This window comes from Lagopus muta, chromosome 15 (genome assembly GCF_023343835.1).
Source record: "Lagopus muta isolate bLagMut1 chromosome 15, bLagMut1 primary, whole genome shotgun sequence".
Lineage (NCBI taxonomy): Eukaryota > Metazoa > Chordata > Aves > Galliformes > Phasianidae > Lagopus > Lagopus muta.
In genome coordinates, this window is record NC_064447.1 from 1,560,775 (window position 1) to 1,579,797 (window position 19,023).

General features: G+C 55.3%; 1 protein-coding gene across 11 annotated transcripts in view; it reads right to left on the minus strand.

Moving 5' to 3' along the window:
- Window positions 1–19,023, minus strand: part of LOC125700636 (ankyrin repeat and fibronectin type-III domain-containing protein 1-like) — a 132,766-nt gene that overhangs the window by 39,253 nt on the left and 74,490 nt on the right. For 9 of the 11 annotated variants that reach the window (XM_048961593.1, XM_048961598.1, XM_048961599.1 and 6 more), the window contains one exon: window positions 4,475–4,515. In XM_048961593.1, the coding sequence (XP_048817550.1) occupies window positions 4,475–4,515 (41 nt within the window). Of the gene's footprint in view, window positions 1–4,474; window positions 4,516–5,194; window positions 5,401–19,023 lie in introns of those variants that run through there. The other 2 variants (XM_048961603.1, XM_048961605.1) reach the window with 2 other exon arrangements.

Here is a 19,023-nt window from a genome sequence, read left to right on the forward strand (position 1 = left end):
AAATGGATCCGAGGGCTGGGAAAATGTCCTGCTTCTAAAAGCTTGAGCTGCGTTCAATTTATTGACAGAAATTCTGCTCCTGTTCCCCCAGACCAGAGCATGGGTCAAGGAGGAAGCAGCACATGCCCCACTCCATGGAGAGGGGCAGAGCCAGCGGACTGGCACAGGGACAGGTCCTCACTAGGTCCCTTGGAGCAGCTGGGAGGAAGGGATGCTGCTCGGAGAGCATCCACAGCCTGCACAGTGCAATGTGACAGCCCCATTCCACCAAAGCCACAAACCCAACCCCCCTGCGCCTGCTTCCTCAGCCGTGATTAATGGCAGGCATGGTGGATGTGGGAGGGCTGCAGAGGGTGCAGTGGGCTCCCAGCTGGCCCCAGCATGGCCCAGTGAGCCCTGCTGCTGCCCTGAGGGCATGGGTTCCCATGTGTGGCCTCGGGCACAGCGTGGGACCCCCAACACATTGGAGTCCCCATGGGTTGGGACCCAGGGCTGCCAAGGTGTGCCACCCCTAGGTGAGGACAGAAGGAGACACAGTGCAAAGGCACCAACTCCTGGTGTGGCAGGGACCGAGCAGGTTTAATTGCATTGGAAGTGAAATTATGAAGGAAAAAAAACCAGCTTTGGTTTAAAGAAAGGGGCTGGGGGGATAGGAGAAAAAAAGCCCTTCAAGTTTCTATGACAACCGGCACAGCGAGAGCCTGCATCGAAAGCTCGCTTAACACATTGAAAGCTGTACAGAAATAACTAAACCCCAAACTTTGTTCTGCCAGAGCTCGCAGCAGCACTGAGCCGGCATGGAGCACTGCTCCTCCCGTCCTGTGTGGGGTGGAGCTGAGCAGCTCCTTGTCCCCTGGGCTGGGACATTTGGGAGCACGTCCTCATCCCTGGTCCCAGGCCGGGTACCACTGATGCTGGTGCCACCCAGGCACAGTGAGAGAAGGGGCCTCTGCCCATGGAACCTGCCATGGCCCTCCCAGCCCACAGCTCCAGGCTGTGTCCCATCCTCTCCCCTGCAGGACCATCTTTGCTCTCTGCAGACGTCCAAGGCAATCCCTATCTCCTGCTATTCACACCCACCCCTGCTAGCCTTCCTCTTCCATCAGCTTCAGTCTTGCTCTGCTCTCCATCCCCAGAGTGACATTTGTTGAACCACAACATTTCTCAGAAGCACCTTGGAAGGATTCCCTTCCTTTCCCAGCACTTGGAGAGGCTCGAAGCTCTCCACCTGCCCATAACATAGGCTCTGTATCCACCGTCCAAACCCATGGGGAAAATATATATTTAAAGTTCCAGTGGCTCAGCCCCTGCCTACAATACCCTGCCCAGCAATGGAATCTTCTTTGCTTTATTACACTGCATGTGGACGAGCTAACTCCCTGACTCTAAAGCCTGGGTTAGGGCTCTGCTGCCTCTCAGCTGTCACTCATGCCTTCAGAGCCCTTCCTAAGGCTGGGCAACGCATCCTCCAGCTCAGTGAAGGCATTCTGGGCAATTTCTTGCAGTGTTGAGAACCTTGTGGCTTCACAGATGGGCTGGGCATTGCCTTCCCTACCCTCTTGCAGCATTGGCACCATCCATCACCCCTCCCTTCCCCTGGCCTTCCTCCTCTCACTGCCTGGCACTTGGCAGCACTGCTGCTCCTTGCAGCATCCCAGCTGAGCGGCTCTCTGGCTCTCGGGCACTGCAAAGAAGTCAAACCCAGCACACAGGTACACTGCTATTACTGTTGTAATGATAGTGCCTGAGTTAAGGAGGCAGTGAAATGAACACCCTGCTTTGGAACACATCTAGATTATTGTGATGGCTCTTAATGCTTCCAAGGTGTAAATATGGGCTTCTAGATCCTTAAAGATGCCAAGGAGTTACGAGGGGATGACTCAGAGATGAAACATTCACTTTCATCCCTGTGCTGGCACAGAGAGGTCTCAGTGTAAGACATCCACCTTAAGAGCAGGGTGATAACAAATTAGCCGCAGACACTTGGCTTAATGAACACTGCAAGACAAAACAAACACGAGATGCTGCAGTTACATAAGGAGGTTTCAGAGGTTGGTGGTGTGTTTACACCTCTGAGGCTTCACACGGAAGGTGGGCGACAGCCTTGAATGTGGAACGGGGACAGAGCCCTGAAAAGTGCCCACGGGAGGGCTGTGGGATCTCCAGGGGCACAGAGGGCTGAGCACGGCCACGTCTGCACACAGGGATGAGGGCAGTGTCAGTGCTGACACCTCAAGTGCCTGCAAACACGAGCAGCACAGCGGCTCCTGACAGCTGAGCGTTGCTCTCAGCAGAGGAGGGCAGCGAGCGCAAGCAGCTCCTGCAGCAAATCAGCAGCGCTTTAATTAAATCCAGGTATTTCGGTCTGCGCTCACATGGGGCTTTATGATCGTTATTACAACCAACATTTCTCTCCTGGTTCAAAGAAACCAGTCCACGCCTGACACCGAAGAGCAAACGCCTCCAGGAAGCAGCAGCCTTCCCCGGCCCCAATGGGGGGGACTCACTCACCCGCAGTGCTCTGCACACTGAGCGTTCTGCCGCCACAGTCCCATGCTCTGCTCCTCAACACTCACAAGGGGCCTCTACCAGGAACACAGAAGGGGCTCTGGATGTCCCAGCACGCACCCAACACCGCAGCCTGCTCAGCAGCTCCCTGTGCCAAGGCATGCAGTGGCACCAGGCTTTGGAGCTGTGGGCAGAGCGGGTGGGAGCTGCTCCCCAAACAGGATCAGATGGGATTTGCCCAGGATGTGTCCTGCATGTCTTGACACCTTGACAGCCCATTGGGAAGAGCAGCATGGAGGTGCCAGTGCTGCTCTCAGCGTGAGGCTGGCACAGCCAACACAGGTGGTAAAACTCGTGCAGCTGCTGGCTCAGTGCTGGGCTCATGGCCACAGCTCCTCTCTTGGGAATGTCAGCTCTGGCAGCTTTCTATGTGCTGCTCTCTCCAAGGTGTTCTCTACCTCCATCAGCTCTCAGGTGATGTAATTATTTGAGGTTAAGCCTTCCCAATCCAAACAGCATTCCTGCACATAATGCAGAACAGGGAACTCTGCCTCCTGGACACAAAAGAAGCCAGGATTCACCACTCCTGACGTGGGCCAGGAGCTGGAATGGCCATCACCATCCTCAGCAATCCCTGGACACCAGAGCTGCTTTGGGCTCTGTTGAGCGTGGTGGTCAAAGCACACAGCAGCACTGCAGTGAGCAGCATGGAAATCTCAGACCTTGGTCAGCAGAGGTCACAAACACATCTCTCAAATCCTTTGCCAAATGTGTGTTGATTTTGGTGCTGCATCCACGATGACCCCCCCGGGATGCTCCTGTGGTCTCCCAAAAGGCTCGGTGGGATCCAGCAGCCTAGGAAATGATTCTGGCTGGGTTTTCAGCAGGCTCTTGCTGCCAGTGGTATTGGGAAGCTGGTAGCCAAAATCAGGTGAGCGGACAGAGCAGCTCTGAATCAGACCTTTCAGCTGGAACCCATGAGACTCATGCTGGGATGTCAAAAGCCTCTGTTAGCATACGGAGAAAGGAGCCCATAGATACCCCCAGACACGTGCACCAGTGCTGGCACTCCACATCCTAGCAGCTCTGTCAGGGTTTGAGAACACCCTGCCATCCTGAGCACCAAGGGGTGCCTCTGTGACGTTAAGCATAAATAGGACCAGGAAGCAAAGGATGCTGCTGCCTTGTGCTCCCTGTGGGCTCAGCACTGCTGGGAGCAGCACTGCAGGAACGCATTGGAAAGCATCAAGGAAAGAAATACACCAAATTGTGGAGGACAAAAGATGTTCTCAGTCCAATCCCTTCTACACCTTTCAAAAAACCCCTCCCAGTGACAACCCCGCATGGCAGAGCACTATTCCACAGTTTCAAAAACACCAATGGCATCTTTTTCCCAGTACAAAAAAGATGTCAACAGAAGGATGTTCCACTTCTCCCAGACGGCACAGGAGCAGCGCAGGGTCCTACAGCAAACACGCTCAGCAGCACAACGCACAGCTGCTCCGCGCTCGGGGCCAGCACTGAAGCTCTCACCATTGGTTTGAATAGAGTTTGCCCCCATGCAGCTCATCATGCTGCCAGGCATCCCTCCAGCAAAGAAACTACCTGCCTGCCTGGAGGGTGCCGTGCTGCAGTGAGGCTGTGGGAATGCAGGGTGCAGCAGCAGCTGTGTGCTGTGCACACTCAGAGCAGAGCAGTGGACAGGTCACTCCCAGCCCCACTGCACAGCCCCATGGGTTCCCAGCTCCGGCCCCATGCTGGCAGCTCCTCCTGATCTGATTTAACAATCTGCAGATGCCCCGAAGTCAAGGTGACTGACAGCCCTTCACTCTCATCCCTGCTCATGTAATTGCTGCAGCTATTCCTGTACACCGAGATGTCTAATCTTAGCAAGCCCGAGCTGCCTGGCAATACGGACAAACCGGGCATTTCCACGCAATTACTCACCAACACCACTGGCACTTACTTGGACTGGTAGAAGTCCTTCTTGTCTGCTGACCCCAGGCTCTGCAAGACAGAAGACAAAACAGTTACGTCCCTTTAACCCATGGCCGAGCAATGCCACTGATGAAGACGTGTGAGGAGGAAGAGCTGTGCCTGGGCTGTGTGTATGGTGGGCAGGCTGGGGGAACTCTGGGCTGCCAGCTCAGAGCCTCCATCCCCTAAAACAGTGCAGGCACAGCCTGCAGCCACCAGGGCTGTGCTGAGAAAGGGTCATGGCAGCAGCACGAGGATGCATTGGCTCCGAGTCTAGCACATCCACATCTGTCACCGCTTGCAGCAGTGTGGCACCATGAATCAGGGCAGGCTGGAAGCAGGACAGGGTGTGGGGTCAGCGGGAAGACCCACAGGCATGGGGACAGGTTGATGATGTTCTTCTGTCCAGAAAAACCCCAACAACGTGCAAAGTGAGCACAGCCCGACGCTCGCGTGTTACCACACACCCGCGCCTTCACGAATGCCACGACTGCCACCAGCTCGTGCCATTGGAAGCCCAGTGCCATCCCAGCCCCGAGGGATGAGGGGATGGGGTGAGCACAGGAAGGCCCCCACCGACAGAGGGATGCACTGGGTGCAGCGTGACGCTCAGACACACTGAGACAGACAGACAGACGGATGGATCGATGGGTGGGCAGGCAGACAGATAGGTGTTCGGACAGACAGACAGACAGACAAACAGACCCACCAAGCCAGGGCAGCAGCACAGCCACCGCACCTCCTCCTGCTCCTGCTCCCAGGGACGGCCCAGCCCTCGCAGCCCACCAGCGCGGGGTCCCGGGCAGCGGCACAGGGTGGCCGTGCCACCGTCCTCTCCCTGTCCCCGTCACCACGGCCGTATGTCGGCTGGAAGGAGGCACGCCGGGCCCGGCAGCTGTTGTAGTTTTGCTCCGTGGTTGCCAGGCAATCGCGAAGGCGAGCGCCGAAGCAGAAGCGGGGCCGAATGCTAATGGGGACTGGGAGCGCTCCCTGCCCAGCCCCGAGGAAAGCTCCGGGCGCTCAGCGCAGCGCAGTCCTGCAGCGGCCGTGGGCAGCGGCCGGGCTCCGGCACATTTCCCTGGGGCTGAAGGCACCCACCCGCCCCCAGCCCCGAGGCTGTAGCCAAACCTACGGCACAGGGAGCGCGGAGCAGGGGCTGCGCTGCTCTCGCTCTGTCCTACAGACCGGGATGTGGCCGAGCCCTGGCCCGGGCAGAACTCAGTGAGCAACAGCGGAGCCCCACATGATGGGATGATGGGATGCGAACGGGGCAGGAACAGCGCAGGGCAATGCGATGGGAGCTGTGCTGCAGCCGACAGCCGCACCTCACACCAAGCAGGTCTCCAAGACGAGGTGGCTTTCACTGAGGTCTCTTCTATAGGTTGCAATGCTCCTCCTCCTCCTCACTGAGCCTTCCTCCTGCCTCCCACAAGCAGAGGCCCCTCTGCAGCCTCTGTGTGAACCGTCCTCATGGTCTTCCCCAGGAAAACATCCTTGGACCATCCCCAACCAGCACGTCTCGTTCTCACTCCATTCATTCAAAGCACACAAACTTGTCGATGTGGCAAAAGCAAGTCTCCATCCTGGGAACAGCACCTGTACATTGGGCACAGCACTCCCCCTGGGTATGGCATTACTTCCTTAGACTTGCCACCTAAACCCCAGGGTGCTGGATCCTCAACTATGGCTACAAAGCAGTTCCCAAGCCATGAAAAATTCAGATTCATCCGCTATCCAGCAAGGATGGTGGAGAACTGGTGGCAGCACCACTACCTGATGCATGAGGAATCCGCACCCACTGCCAGAGCCTGGCACCATCAGAGCTCTGCAGGATGGCTGCCACTGTCCCAAGGCAGCTCAGAGCCTGGGGTGGCCCAGCACAAAGTTGGCAAAGGCAAAGCTGGCACCAAGGGTCTCACAGCTGGCACTGAGAGCCTGAAAAGTGACACCAATGGCCCCATGGCTATCACTGGGTGCTCCATAGCTGACACTGAGAGCCCCACGGCTGGCACTGGGAGCCCCACAGCTGGCAGCAGCAACCCCAGGGGGCAAGGAATGGGTTAATGCAAGCACACTGAGCAGCTGGTTTTTAAGAGTCATGGAAAACTCAGGGGGTATTGGATAGCTGGAATAGAACAACGAGGCACTAGCTTTGGAGAGAGGAAAAACAAAACAAGAAAGCGGGGAGCTCTGTAATGATGGCTAGCCAAAACATCTCATTTGGAGCCTTATTAAGAGAAAATAGCAGTTGAGGAGGGACAGCAGAATTCCAGCACCATGTCCAAGGAGTCGGGCCTGGAGCGGGGCCAGCAGCCCAGGCTCAGCTCCTGGCTGCCCTGCACCCCACTGGCTGACCCCTACCCGCCCCGTGCCTCCCCACAGCCCCCACACAGCCCTCCCTGCCCTCTTCCCAGAAGAGAGAGGATCTGTGCGCAGCACACAGCCAAAACTCCCCCCACATTTCATTTCTTTCTCCTCAGCGTGCGCAGGGGGTGAGGATGTGCTCTTGGCATCCCATCTATGCGGGATGTAATTGGAAGCCCTTTGGTGAGGAGCAGCGTCACCCAGGGCAGTGACAGCCCCAGTCCCTCTGCTCCAACAGCTCCGATCCCGCTGTACTAACAGCCCCAGCCCCATTTTACCAATGGCCCCAGTCCCATTGCACCAACAGCCCTGGCCCCGCTGCAGAACGTGGGGTGATCTCAGCTGATGGTGACAGGTGGGGAATTGTGGACAAGTGGCTGATGGAAGCAACACCAGGCGGATGGATCGCCATAATGAAGCAGAGAGGGATGAAGCAGGATGGGAACACAAAGCCTGAATCTTCAGAGAAGCGTGCCGGCACACAGCAGAGCTGAAGCCATCTCCAGAGAGAGGAGAGGATCAGCATTTATGGGGGTGTGAGGACACCAACCAGATAGGCCACGCAGAGCTGGGCAGAGCTGCTGGCATGCAGGGAGCTGGGATGAGCTCCGCTTCCCCCACCTGTGCCAGGGGACTGAGAGAGACAGAGAGTTCCCGAAGCAGAGCAGAAGATGGCCTGGCACACTCCTCTGCATTCTGGGTGGAAAGATCAATCTCTCCTGCATTGATACGGCCTACAGAAGTTTTTATCTCTGCAGTTATACAACACAACATTGAACGTCGGCCGTCTCACACGCAACTAGATGGGGATCTGCTGGCTGCCAGGAGAGCCATACACCAAGTGAGGGGGGCTCTGGGAGCTGCAGATCCACAGGCAAAACAAACCCAGAGCCACAGAGGGCTCTGCTGATGCCATAGGGTGGGGGGGGGGTTGAGGTGCGAGCATCCCTGTGCTCAGTGCATATCCCACACCGCAGCGTGAGTCACGTTCCACGGGGCCGCCGCGCTGCTGCCACTTGCTCATTTCATTGATGACTCAGGGCTTAGGAAGCACGTTTGAAATCCCTTAATGAAATAATGGAGAGAGTCATTTTTATCGGCATGTATTTTTAAAACAAATCCTTGAGTGAGGCTTGCGCCTAGCTCTGCCGTTCCGCTCCAGAGATGGAGGTGAACAGCTCTTGGATGGAGCCCAGTGCACTGGTGGGGCAGGAGCAGCCCCTGCACGTGGCACATCCCAATGGAGATGATGGCTGGGAGCAAGGACACTGCCTGGCTGAGATGGGAGGGCTGAATCCCAGCATGATTGGGTCAGAAGGGCCCTCCCTGCCCCCAGCCCCAGCCCTGCCGTGGGCTGTGCCCAACAGCTCAGGCTGCCCAAGGCCCATCCGTGGCCATGGGCATCTCCAAGGTTGGGCACCCACAGCCCTGGGCAGCAGTGCCAGTGCCTCACCGCCCTCTGAGTGAAGGATTTCCCCCTAACATCTCACCTAAATCTCCCCCACTTTTGGACTGTTGGCCAATGTGACTAAGAAAGTGCTGTCCCAAGCAGGGCCAAAGCCATTACCACCAGGACCCTCTTCCTTTCCCTACACCAGCATCGCAGATCTGGGCCAGTGCTGCCGCTGCTGCCCTTGCTGTGAGAAGAACAGTGCTCCACATGATGCTCAGAGCCTGCCTGAAAGTGCAGCATCACCAAAAACACCAAGAGGAAAAGAGGTGCTCAATGAGAGGGCTTATGCAAGCATCAAACATGAGACCATTGTAAAGGACAGTGATGAGCTCTGAAGTTGAGCCTCACTGGGAAATAGCAGCCACGGGGCTGGGAACCAGGTGGCACGGAGGGGCCGATGCAGTTCTGCATGACCCATTTATTCCCACCGACACACATCAATCCTGCTGCACTTTTTACTCCCTGAAATGTTGCCAAGCATGATCTGAGCTCATCTTTTTTTTCTGGGCAGTGTCCCTGGGAGAACCACATTATGAGCAAGGGCTGAAGAAGCCTCATGCAATTGTTCAGAAATGACACCAAAACGATGCCCAAAGACGAGCAGCTGCTCGCAGGTGGCAGCTTTCTCAGTCATCCCAATAAAATCTGGCTCAGCGCTCCCAGAATAACCAATGCCCACACAAACAAAAGGAGAGACCAAAACCGAGGGAGGTTATTTTTTTTTTTCCATGTTGGAAGAAAAACTCCACAAAACAAACGGGTGGGTTAATGCTGATCAAAGCCCACCCCCCAAACCCGTACCCAAGCACTTGGGCCACGGTGATGGCAGAGCTGAGCTTGTGCTGTGCAGCCTCACACAGCACTGTATGCACCAGGGAGCCCAGCGTGCAGGTGCCAGTGGAGCCCATGTTCCTCTCTGCCCCGTTGCGGATGGGGGGCAGCTGCCCAGCCCCTGATGCTCAGCCTGGCACTCAAGACACACGGCAGCTCCTCCCTGCTGCTCCCCTCTGCTGGCTGCAGCTGCTGGGACACGATGGCACCTGGGTCATGGCAAACCATGCTGGGGGATGGAAGGGTGGAGAAGAGCCCTGCTGCAAAGGACTGGGGGTGGCAGCTGGGTAAGAGCCAGCACTGTGCCCTCATAGCCCTAAAGTCAATGGATCCTGGGTGCAGCAAAGCAGCGTGGCCTGCAGGGCAAGGAAGGAGATCTGCCTCTCTGCTCTGAGCTGTGAGACCTCACCTGGAGCACTGCGTCCAGATGTGGAGTCCTCAGTACAGGAGAGACATGGAGCTGTTGCAGTGCATCCAGAGGAGGGCTACAACAAATGTTCCAAGGGATGGAACGCCTCTCCTATGGGCCAAGCTGAGAGAGCTGGGGATGCACAGCATAGAGAAGGCTGTCCCAAACCATCATTGCTGCTTGTGAGCTTGTAAGTCTGTGGGAATCCCCCCAGGTGTCACACACTTCTCCAGCATCATCCCTCCCCCAGCAGCCCTGCAGAGAAGGACACACGGTTCCCCATGGGCCTCCCTGCGCCGCTCTGCTGCTGCCCCACGCATGGCTTCACACCGCACTGCCTGACCACCACTAAGTGCTGAGGCACCAAACCCCATCAAGGAAGTGCGAGACACACTGCAGAATAATTTGAGAGCATTTTAAAAAGCCCAGAGGGGGAAAAAAGCTTTTTGGAACGTGTTCTCAATCTCATTAATTGGGAAGACAGCCTTGGAGGGGAAAGAAAAAAAAAAAAGATTATATTCCTCCCCAAATCATTATCCTCTCTGAAGAGTGTATCATATGAAAACAGTTATATAAAAGAATAAATTATATTTGGAATGGCAGGAACCCCAGAATAAAGCAAAGAACTCTGGTGTTCCCATATAAAGATAGGAGACAGTTATCTGTTCCAAATTTTCGAGTTTTCTGCTGTGCCAATTCAAATTCACTACATACCAGCATGGCCATATAAAGGGGACTCCACCCATGTAATCTTGGAACGAGCTGTAATCCCCCAAACTATCAATTTAATGTATGGGGATACAAAATGAGACAAGAATGTACTGACAGAGAGCACAATCCATTAGCTCCGTGGCAGAAGGCACCAGAACGTGTGCGCAGGAACAGCTATTTAAAGCCACATTTGCATTTAAAGACCGGATCTGAAATTAAGATTTCTGCACGCAGACAGCGTCGATTCTGCCAGTGAAAAGGCCATCTCTGAATCCAGCGTGAGTTTTGTTTTTCCCTTGCTTTTCTCCCCTTTGCTCAGCGTCACGTCTCTTGGCCGGCGATGGGAAGAAAGCGGCTCAGGGTCGGGAGTTTCCCATCTCACCATGCCTGTGTGCAGCCTCCCAGCCCATCCCACTCAGGCTGCCCCATACCAGCATGGTGGGGATCAGAGCTCCAGAGGTGCTGTTCTGGGCTGCTGGGGCTCCGGGTGCCTCTGTGACACCGATGCAGGCAGAGGGGGCACACACAGCTGCAGGGACGCAGCGTGCATGGACAGCTCTGCACTGCTCTGCCCCTCGCCCCCTGCACACACTGTGCTACATCCCAGGGGGCCAAAACACCCGATTTTCCTGTATTTCCGCAGGTGCAGCGTGGCTGCAATGAGCCCCATCCTGCACAGGGCCCCTCCCACCGGCCCGCAGCAGGATCCTGCTTTTTGCTCCAGCACTGCCTGCCCCATGGGGTGCTCCTGCGAGAGCTGTGCTGCAATGCAGGGCATGGCAAGCGGCAGCACGGGATGGCACACAGCCCCCACGGGGAGACTCCCCAGCCCAGGGATGGAGGCATGGACTGGCCGTGTCAGCTAAGTGTTTCCATTCAAGCCAGACAGTGACTAATAACTCCATTAATTTGTTACTCAGTTAAATTTTTCAGCCCCACAAGAGCCAAATGGTTGCTCCAAGCGAAGCAATCCTGCAAGACGCATTCCTTCCTGCTGTCCCAGGAATACCCGGGGATCCATCACTGCAGGACAGAGCTGACAGCTCATTCATCCATCACGAAGAACAACACAGTAACCTTTCCTTTATCCCTTTTCCTCCCCAGATGCCATTTACTGGTGGCTACAGCTCGCATCATGCTCCTGCAGCGCTGCAGGAGGTGGGGGCTGAGCGAGCTCCTCGTGCTGCCACTGCTGCACATCAAACAAATGAGAAAACAAACATTTGTTTTATTGGCGTTACGGCTGTCAGCACAGGGAAGGAAAGAGCGTGGTCTGCAGAGCATCCACCTTCCACCCCTTCTGCATCCAACGTCACTGCATGCACCAGCTACACCCGGCAGAGCTTGGAGGCCCTTCTGAGCTCCCTGGAAGTTCAGCACACAGAGCTCAGCTCAGCGCTGGGATTGGTGACATTACGGGATTCATGGCCACAGCCTTTTTATTTGTGCCCTCAGAAGACACGTGCCAAGACACACCACACACCAGCACATCCCAGCTGTACATGGGGAGCCCGGCGTTCCCCTGCTGGCTGCCCCCCAGCCTGGGGCACATCAGGGCTCTGCTCAGTGCTCTGCAGGGTGTTGTTCCCCCCGTTCCCACCTGCTCAAAATGGACCTGCTGCCCCTGAGACTGCATTGAGATTCAGCTGAGAAGCAAGCTTCAGGCAGGCCTCAGGAAGCCAAAATAGAATAAAACATACAATTGTGACAAGATATCAGTCCAGTAAATCCTTGCACAGAACACAGAGGATAAAAAAAAAACAATTTCTTACAAAAACCCAGTGCTTTCTCTTGGTTGGTAAACGTACAGCCCTGCAAAGCCCACAGCTCCAGCATCCCCGCAACACCAGGCGCAGTGCCACAGGGCACAGAGCAGAGCTGCAAACCACCCCACAGCACAAACCACCCACCTCAAGCCCTGCTCCTGCAGCTCTCAGCCTGCAGACCACTCTCAGCACATCACCAAACAAGCCTACAGGACCTCCTCAGGGCCTTGGGGATGTGAGTGCCCAAAGCCTCAGAGCCAAACCACCAGGACCCCTGTGGGTGTCCCCCAAATGGACCCCACACATCTCTGTGTGGTGAGACACCGACTGCAGCACAGCCCCCAGCCCAGCTCACTGTGTCCTGGAGCTCGCTCCATCCCATGTCCCAAAGGGGCACTGACCCCCCCCAAGTGCAGGGCAGCACCCAGTGCCCCCACCCCACCTGGCAGCAGCTCCAGCCCAGCCTTTCACCTCGTGCCTTCCCGAGGCCCTTTACCCGCCCAGCCTCCACCGCAGCCAGATGCTTTGGTTCACATTAGGCTTTTCCCAAATAATATCCCGGGGTACCCCAGCTCTGCAAGGCGCACCACTCACCATCTCTGCTACGCTCTGGTCTTCACAAGGGCTCTGGCTTCTTCCTCCTCCTCCTCCTCCTCGTCCCCTCCCTGGCTGCACAGCTGCCACCCGTTCCGGCTCCATTCCACGGTCTCTCCCCACGATTACAGGGCAGCACAACCACCCCAGGTGAGCTGGCAATCACAGACCTGGAGGCAATTTCCATGGAAATGTCCCCTCCCAGCTCAGACGTGGGTTTATCTGCCTGGGAGGAGCATCCCACGCCAGCACTCCACACTGCCTGACCTGTGCCTTGCCATCCCAAGGTGCAGCAATGCTCCACAAGCAACAAACCGCCCATTCACTGCTTTCTTCCCTCCGTTCCATGGCAGCCCACGAACTCACCTCCTCCCAGTCCTGACCAGTAGCACCAGCCCCATGGCACTGGGTCCACACAGGGTCCCCAAGCCCCAGCCCCAGCCCCAAGCCATCGATGGGCAGAGCTGCTTCAAGAGAAAAGCACACGTCTGTCTCCATGTGGGGTTATAAGGGCAAAGACCTGACTTTGCTGGGAGAAAGAGATGTGATGGGCATTTATCAAAGGGATGAAGATGAAGGCAAGCTCAGACCCCAGAGCCCAGCCCTGTGAGCCATCCCAGCCACACACACAACCCCATCCCTGTGGGCTCCAGCACAGCAGCGTCCTTGGGGCGTTGTGGCAGGATTTGTGGCAACAGCACAGAAAAACAAATGTGCCAAGGATTAGATGACCTGGCAAGTCACAAGCATGGCCAAGGATGGAAAACCAGCAGTCTGTGTCTCACCATGGCACCATGTAGTATCCCTGCAGACATAGCAGTACCCAGCCCTAGAAGGGCTGTGAGAAGTGCTCATCCAAAGCACCCCAAGAACGACGCACAGAGCTGCAGTGGGTTGTGGCTGTCTGTGCTCTGGAAGCACAGCAGCTTCCAGGGGAAGCACAGCCCCTCGCGCCCAGGCCCTGGGGAAGCCCATCCGCATTCAGGCAGCATTTGGGCTGCTGCGAGGGAAGAAATTAAAGAAATAAATCATATTTTGTTCGTGCTCAGTAAACACTCGCTGGAGAGCCGTGATTCAGCCTTGCATCTGCTTCTCCCCAGCAGGAAGCCACGGTGCTGGTTACTGTGGTGGCTGCAGGGCACGGGGAGCCCAGGGCTGGCATGAGGACAGGGATGGGGACAGAGACAGAAGCAAGGGATGGGGATGGGGACACAAGGGTGGATGGCACAGCCACACATCTGCAGTGAGAAGGCTTTGGTGGGGATGTGGAGAGAGAAGGCAGCTGGGAAGAGAGTGGTTCAGTGGGGAGAGGACGCACCGGGAGTTCTCTGAGGAGCAGGGGGGAGTAAGGAGAAGCTCAGGAAAGGAGAAACAGGGAAAAGAGACGAAAAAGCTGCTGGGTAAGGGATGCAGGAAGGGAAAAAATAAAAGGGAAGGAAAAAAAAAAACACCAGTTGAAATCCTTGGGGAGTTGTGGAAGAGAAGAAAGCGCACAGACACGGCAGGCACGCCAGAGCCAGAGCCAGAGCACAGGAAGCGCCTAACGAGGCTGGAGACAGAGATACTACCGTGCTGCTGACATCATGCCGCGCCGCAGCCCTTTCCAAAACAGCTCCGAGCTGCAGCGCGGGGCGCAGGCAGTGTGCTGGGAGATGTGCTGGGAGATGTGCTGGGAGCTGCCCCTGGCCAGCACGGCCCTGGGGTTGGCAAGGAGGGGACAGCAGTGGTGAGGGGCTGGGTCCGTGGGAACAGGCATTGCCAAAGGTTTTCTCCAATTGATACACACACAGTGAGACGTGAAGTCCCTGTTGTGCAAAAAGGTGAGTGCTCCCAACAAACAGAGCCAAGCAGTGAGAAACGGCAGATACAGAGACCCAGAGGGCAGCAGGGCACTGGGGAGGATCTCCGGACTGTGCAGGCAGCAGTGCCATGCATCTCCCCGTCCTGCACGGGCTCTGCATCCCCCCAGGGTCCGCATGGGACACCCACGCCGAGGGCACCCAGCAGCTGCTCTCCCAGCATCTTCTGCAGGAGATCTGCCCACCACAGGGCTGGGCAGGTAGGAGAAACCCATCGTGGAGCCTCTGTTGGCCCTGGAGCCACCCGCACCCCCAGCTCCTCGCTCCCAAGCCCTGGGGCTGCCTCCCTGCCTGGGGGGGCTGACTCATGCGCTGGGAGAAATTAATAAGCAAGCACAGGAGAAGGCTCATCCCTCCAGCAGCAGCATGAATCACGGCTCTGCTTGCCTGTCCAACGCATTGTTCAGCACTGAGTCAGTACTGCTGCGCAGGTTAACAAGGGCAGAAATTAAAAGTGATGGCCTACGAAATGCAACAGCGCTGAGAAATTATAAGGCAGTGCTACTGTAAGAAAGCTGACGGGACTGCCCACAGAGCCCCAGAAAAGACATGCTCCGTGCTTCAGCTTCTCACCAGCTGCTTCTTTGCAGCCAAGCCCCCCCCAGTGCCCCAGTGCTCCCCAGAGCCCCACAGCGAGAGGCAGCGCTGTGCATCCACCTCCTCTGCCTCCCACTGGGTGCCTCACATGTGCAGCCCTGGCTGGGGAGAGAGCCCTAACTGAGCAACGTGTGTCTCAGGGCTGGGGGCCATCCTCAGAACAAAAGCCCTTGTCACTATTTCCCACCCAAAACAGCTTCTGCAGCACAGTGGTGCATCACCACTGCAAGCAGCAATGATGTTTAGAAAGTACATTGTAACCTCAGCGTAGAACAAGAGGCTCCTGCAGCCAGAGTCCTGGATGTTGCTGTGGAACGGCTGCTGTGAAGCACCCCCAACAGCCCTTGTGTTCTGTGAGCTTGTAGGTACTGAGCGAGTGCACCAACACGGGCTGTACTGCACTCAGAGATGCATGGGAGCAGAACCCGACTTTGTGGAGCAGAGGGACAAAGAGAGGAGACACGCAGTTTGGGAAATGGGGTCAGCTGCTGGGCTGCCCCGGTGCATGAGCATGAGCACACCCTGGAAACATGCGCTGTGCTTTAAGTGCTCCCTTCTGATCATATCAGCCACCAACGACTCTCATCCCTCTCCAACACCAGCTGATGGATCAGCTTTGAAGATACTGTGCAGCAGCAAGTTCTGCAGGTTACATCCTCTGGTACAAGAAAGCACTGCCCCACGGCAGCGCTTCACTTGCTTCCTTGCAGCTCTGGCTAATGGACTTAAGCCCAAGAGAAAGACCAAAACGTCTCCAAGGATGCTGTGACTCATGATGCCATCCCACACCATGCGAGGACCCCAGGGCACATCCCACCCACCACCAGCACCTCTCCTTTGTCACTGCAGGGCTGGGGGCAATGAACACAACGTGACGCACGCTGCTCCATCCCACCCAGCAGCCCCAGAGAAAGCTAATCTGAAGGAGCCATCAACTGAAAACAAAACAAAATCTGCTCAGCAAACCAGCGAGCACCAGAGGACCCATTTTCTCCGACAAGGATCCAATTCAGCTCTAAGAGGACAGTTATTATGCATTAAATGAATGGCAATCGATTATTAAGAGCGCATTCATCGGGGCTGGGTAAATGTGTAAGAAGATACCCACCTATTACATAGCTGTGAAACCACACTGAATGCGCTCCTAATGACCAACTGCTATTTACTTAACATTCAATATCCATTGCTAGGGAAGGTCTCTCTAGATTTAATAAGCCTCTGTTATTTTATGTTTAATTAAATACCGTCCACTATTAAAAACATATTTAACTGAGGTCAAAACCAGTAAAAACTGTATCTTATAACACAGCTGCTAAACCTCAAATATCTCCTTAATGATTAATTGGGATTTAGCACGATTGCTGTCCGACCGAGAGCGCGTGGAAGCCAGAAGCTCCAAGATTCAAGGACAAAAGTGTTTTGCTTCTGCAAACAATTCTGCTGGTTGAATAGTTTGGCTAATAGAAACGTAGCAGGGCAGTGGGAGCCTCAGCCCAGTGTAACCCAAAGTTTGGAAAATTCAACATAAAGCACAGCCACGTTGCACAACACCTGCGCAGCCGAGCGGGGAGCTGGGACACAGTGCCCCAAATGCAGGGAACCCCACGGCATGGGACACTTGCTGGACCCATCCTGCTCAGCCCTGTCCCAGCTCTTCTGGGAGCATCTCGATAGGACACGTCCAGTTGGAACTGCCAGTGGTTGAGATTGCCAACGGGTGGGATTGCCAATGGTTGGGATGGCCAATGGCTTGGGATTGCCAGTGGTTAGGAATGGCCAATGGCTTGGGATGGCCAATGGCTTGGGATTGCCAGTGGTTGGGATGGCCAATGGTTGGAATGGCCAATGGCTTGGGATTGTCAGTGGTTGGGATGGCCAATGGTTGGAATGGCCAATGGCTTGGGATTGCCAGTGGTTGGGATGGCCAATGGTTGGAATGACCAATGGCTTGGGATGGCCAATGGCTTGGGATGGCCAATGGTTGGAATGGCCAATGGCTTGGGATTGTCAGTGGTTGGAATGGCCAATGGCTTGGGATTGCCAGTGGTTGGGATGGCCAATGGTTGCAATGGCCAATGGCTTGGGATTGCCAGTGGTTGGGATGGCCAATGGTTGGGATGGCCAATAGCTTGGGATTGTCAGTGGGCTGGCTCTGTGGCTTGCCATCCACAGCAGCTCCTCCAGCAGGAACCAGTGGTGCCAGGAAGGAGCTGGAGCTGGATTTGCTACGATGGCATAAGCTCTGCCCTCTCCGCTCCATTCGTCATCGGTATCACTGGGCACAGCGACAGCTGTGGGGACAGGGGCCTCTCAGTTGGGGGAAAGAGGCTTGAACAGGGAGCAGAGAGAAGTTCAAAGCATGTCAGCACTTGGGATAAAGCCATTCCACCTCAATGACCTCCTGCAAGAGGATTTGATTCTTGTTGTTTTCATTCTGAAAGCCCTTCAAAGCAAAATCTGATACTAGCAAAGAATTAAATAGAGCAGTGCATACCCACACAGATTGCACAAGAAAACAAAATTAAAAATAGAAACAGCCAGAACAAAAATGAACGCAGAAGAAAAGTTCAAGAGTGGAAATCCCGAGGGTCCTCTCATTCTGTAGTTCCCTCCTAACCTCAGGTATGCTGTGGCATCAGGGTTAGGCAGCAGGCTGCATGCTGTGATCCTGGGACATGAGTTAAGAGCCCGGAAGTTCAGCTCAGCACCAGGCAAACCCAACTGCAAACATGCTGTGAGCTCATAGCATTGCTAAAGGAATTGGACCACGCTGCAGGGATTTAGTGAGACGTCTTGAGCAAATGTCAGTCCTGGGCAGCTGGATGGGGCTGAGACAAGAAAAGCTCTGCCCCAAATCATATCCCAAGAGCAAATTCATCATCCTGCCACGAATGTCATTCCAAAGGAATAAGAAGCCATCGCTGGCGTCTGACAAGGCATCATGCTGTGCACCGAGACGAGGCGGGTGCTAATATCCATATTGAGCAGGCACCTCTGGAGGGAAATGTTGAGATAATTAAGTGCTTCTGACACCTGAAGGGATCCTGGGAGTCCCAGCAGCGTACCCCCAGGGATGTATCACAAAGAGAGCTGGACGCTTGCCTCTGCCTCACGGCTGCCAGGCTGGCAGCCGCCTCTCCAGGTGCTCGAGGGACAGGATGGGAACGAGAAGGATCCCGTGGGAGGATGCTGGTGGAATAACCATGTCACCAAAGTCACTCACCTCCCAGATCTCAGCACCCGGAGGAAAGTCCACTTGGTCTCTTTACTTCCTGCTCCAAGCACTGATTTATATGCATACATAAATGCACAAAGTGCCTATTTGCTCTTCACAACAGCCCTCCCATGAACTAGCCGTACCACAACAGTAAGCAATCCACGGCAGATACCATCTGTGTTACTTCAAAGCCACGCAACACATTAAGCAAATAGCAGAGGTGTCTGTCTGAGGAATATGGTGATGAAGGACGTCTCCATCTCCAGATCAGCCTTGGGGACCTGCTGTGACATGGAGCGCTGCCCCAAGATGCAGGGCAAGGAATGTAGCACCCAATCTGTCCCGTCTTATTCAGGAAAAGTCAATGGATGGGAAGAATCAGGAACAGCTCCAGAGATGCCTCCCTGGTCCAGCAGAGGAAGGAGACACCCACTGCAGACATGTTCATCCTACCTGTTCCCTTATGTCCAGTCAAGGCTCTCTGTTTGTCTTCCAGTGAGTTCATCTCTGTTTGATTGACTCTATTGGTCAATCAATTGGGTAAGGACCCGAGAGCCCAGCTGAAGTCAACAAGCCAACACTGAACGTTGGTACCTGTGAATGACTCCTACTGGGCATGGAAAACCTCAAGAGCTGCACTTGCACAAGCACCAGGGGTTGCTTGTTTCAGTTCCCTTCTTGGCATCCTTGCCACACTAAGATTCCCATGAAAGATGACTAAGGAGTACCTCTTCCAC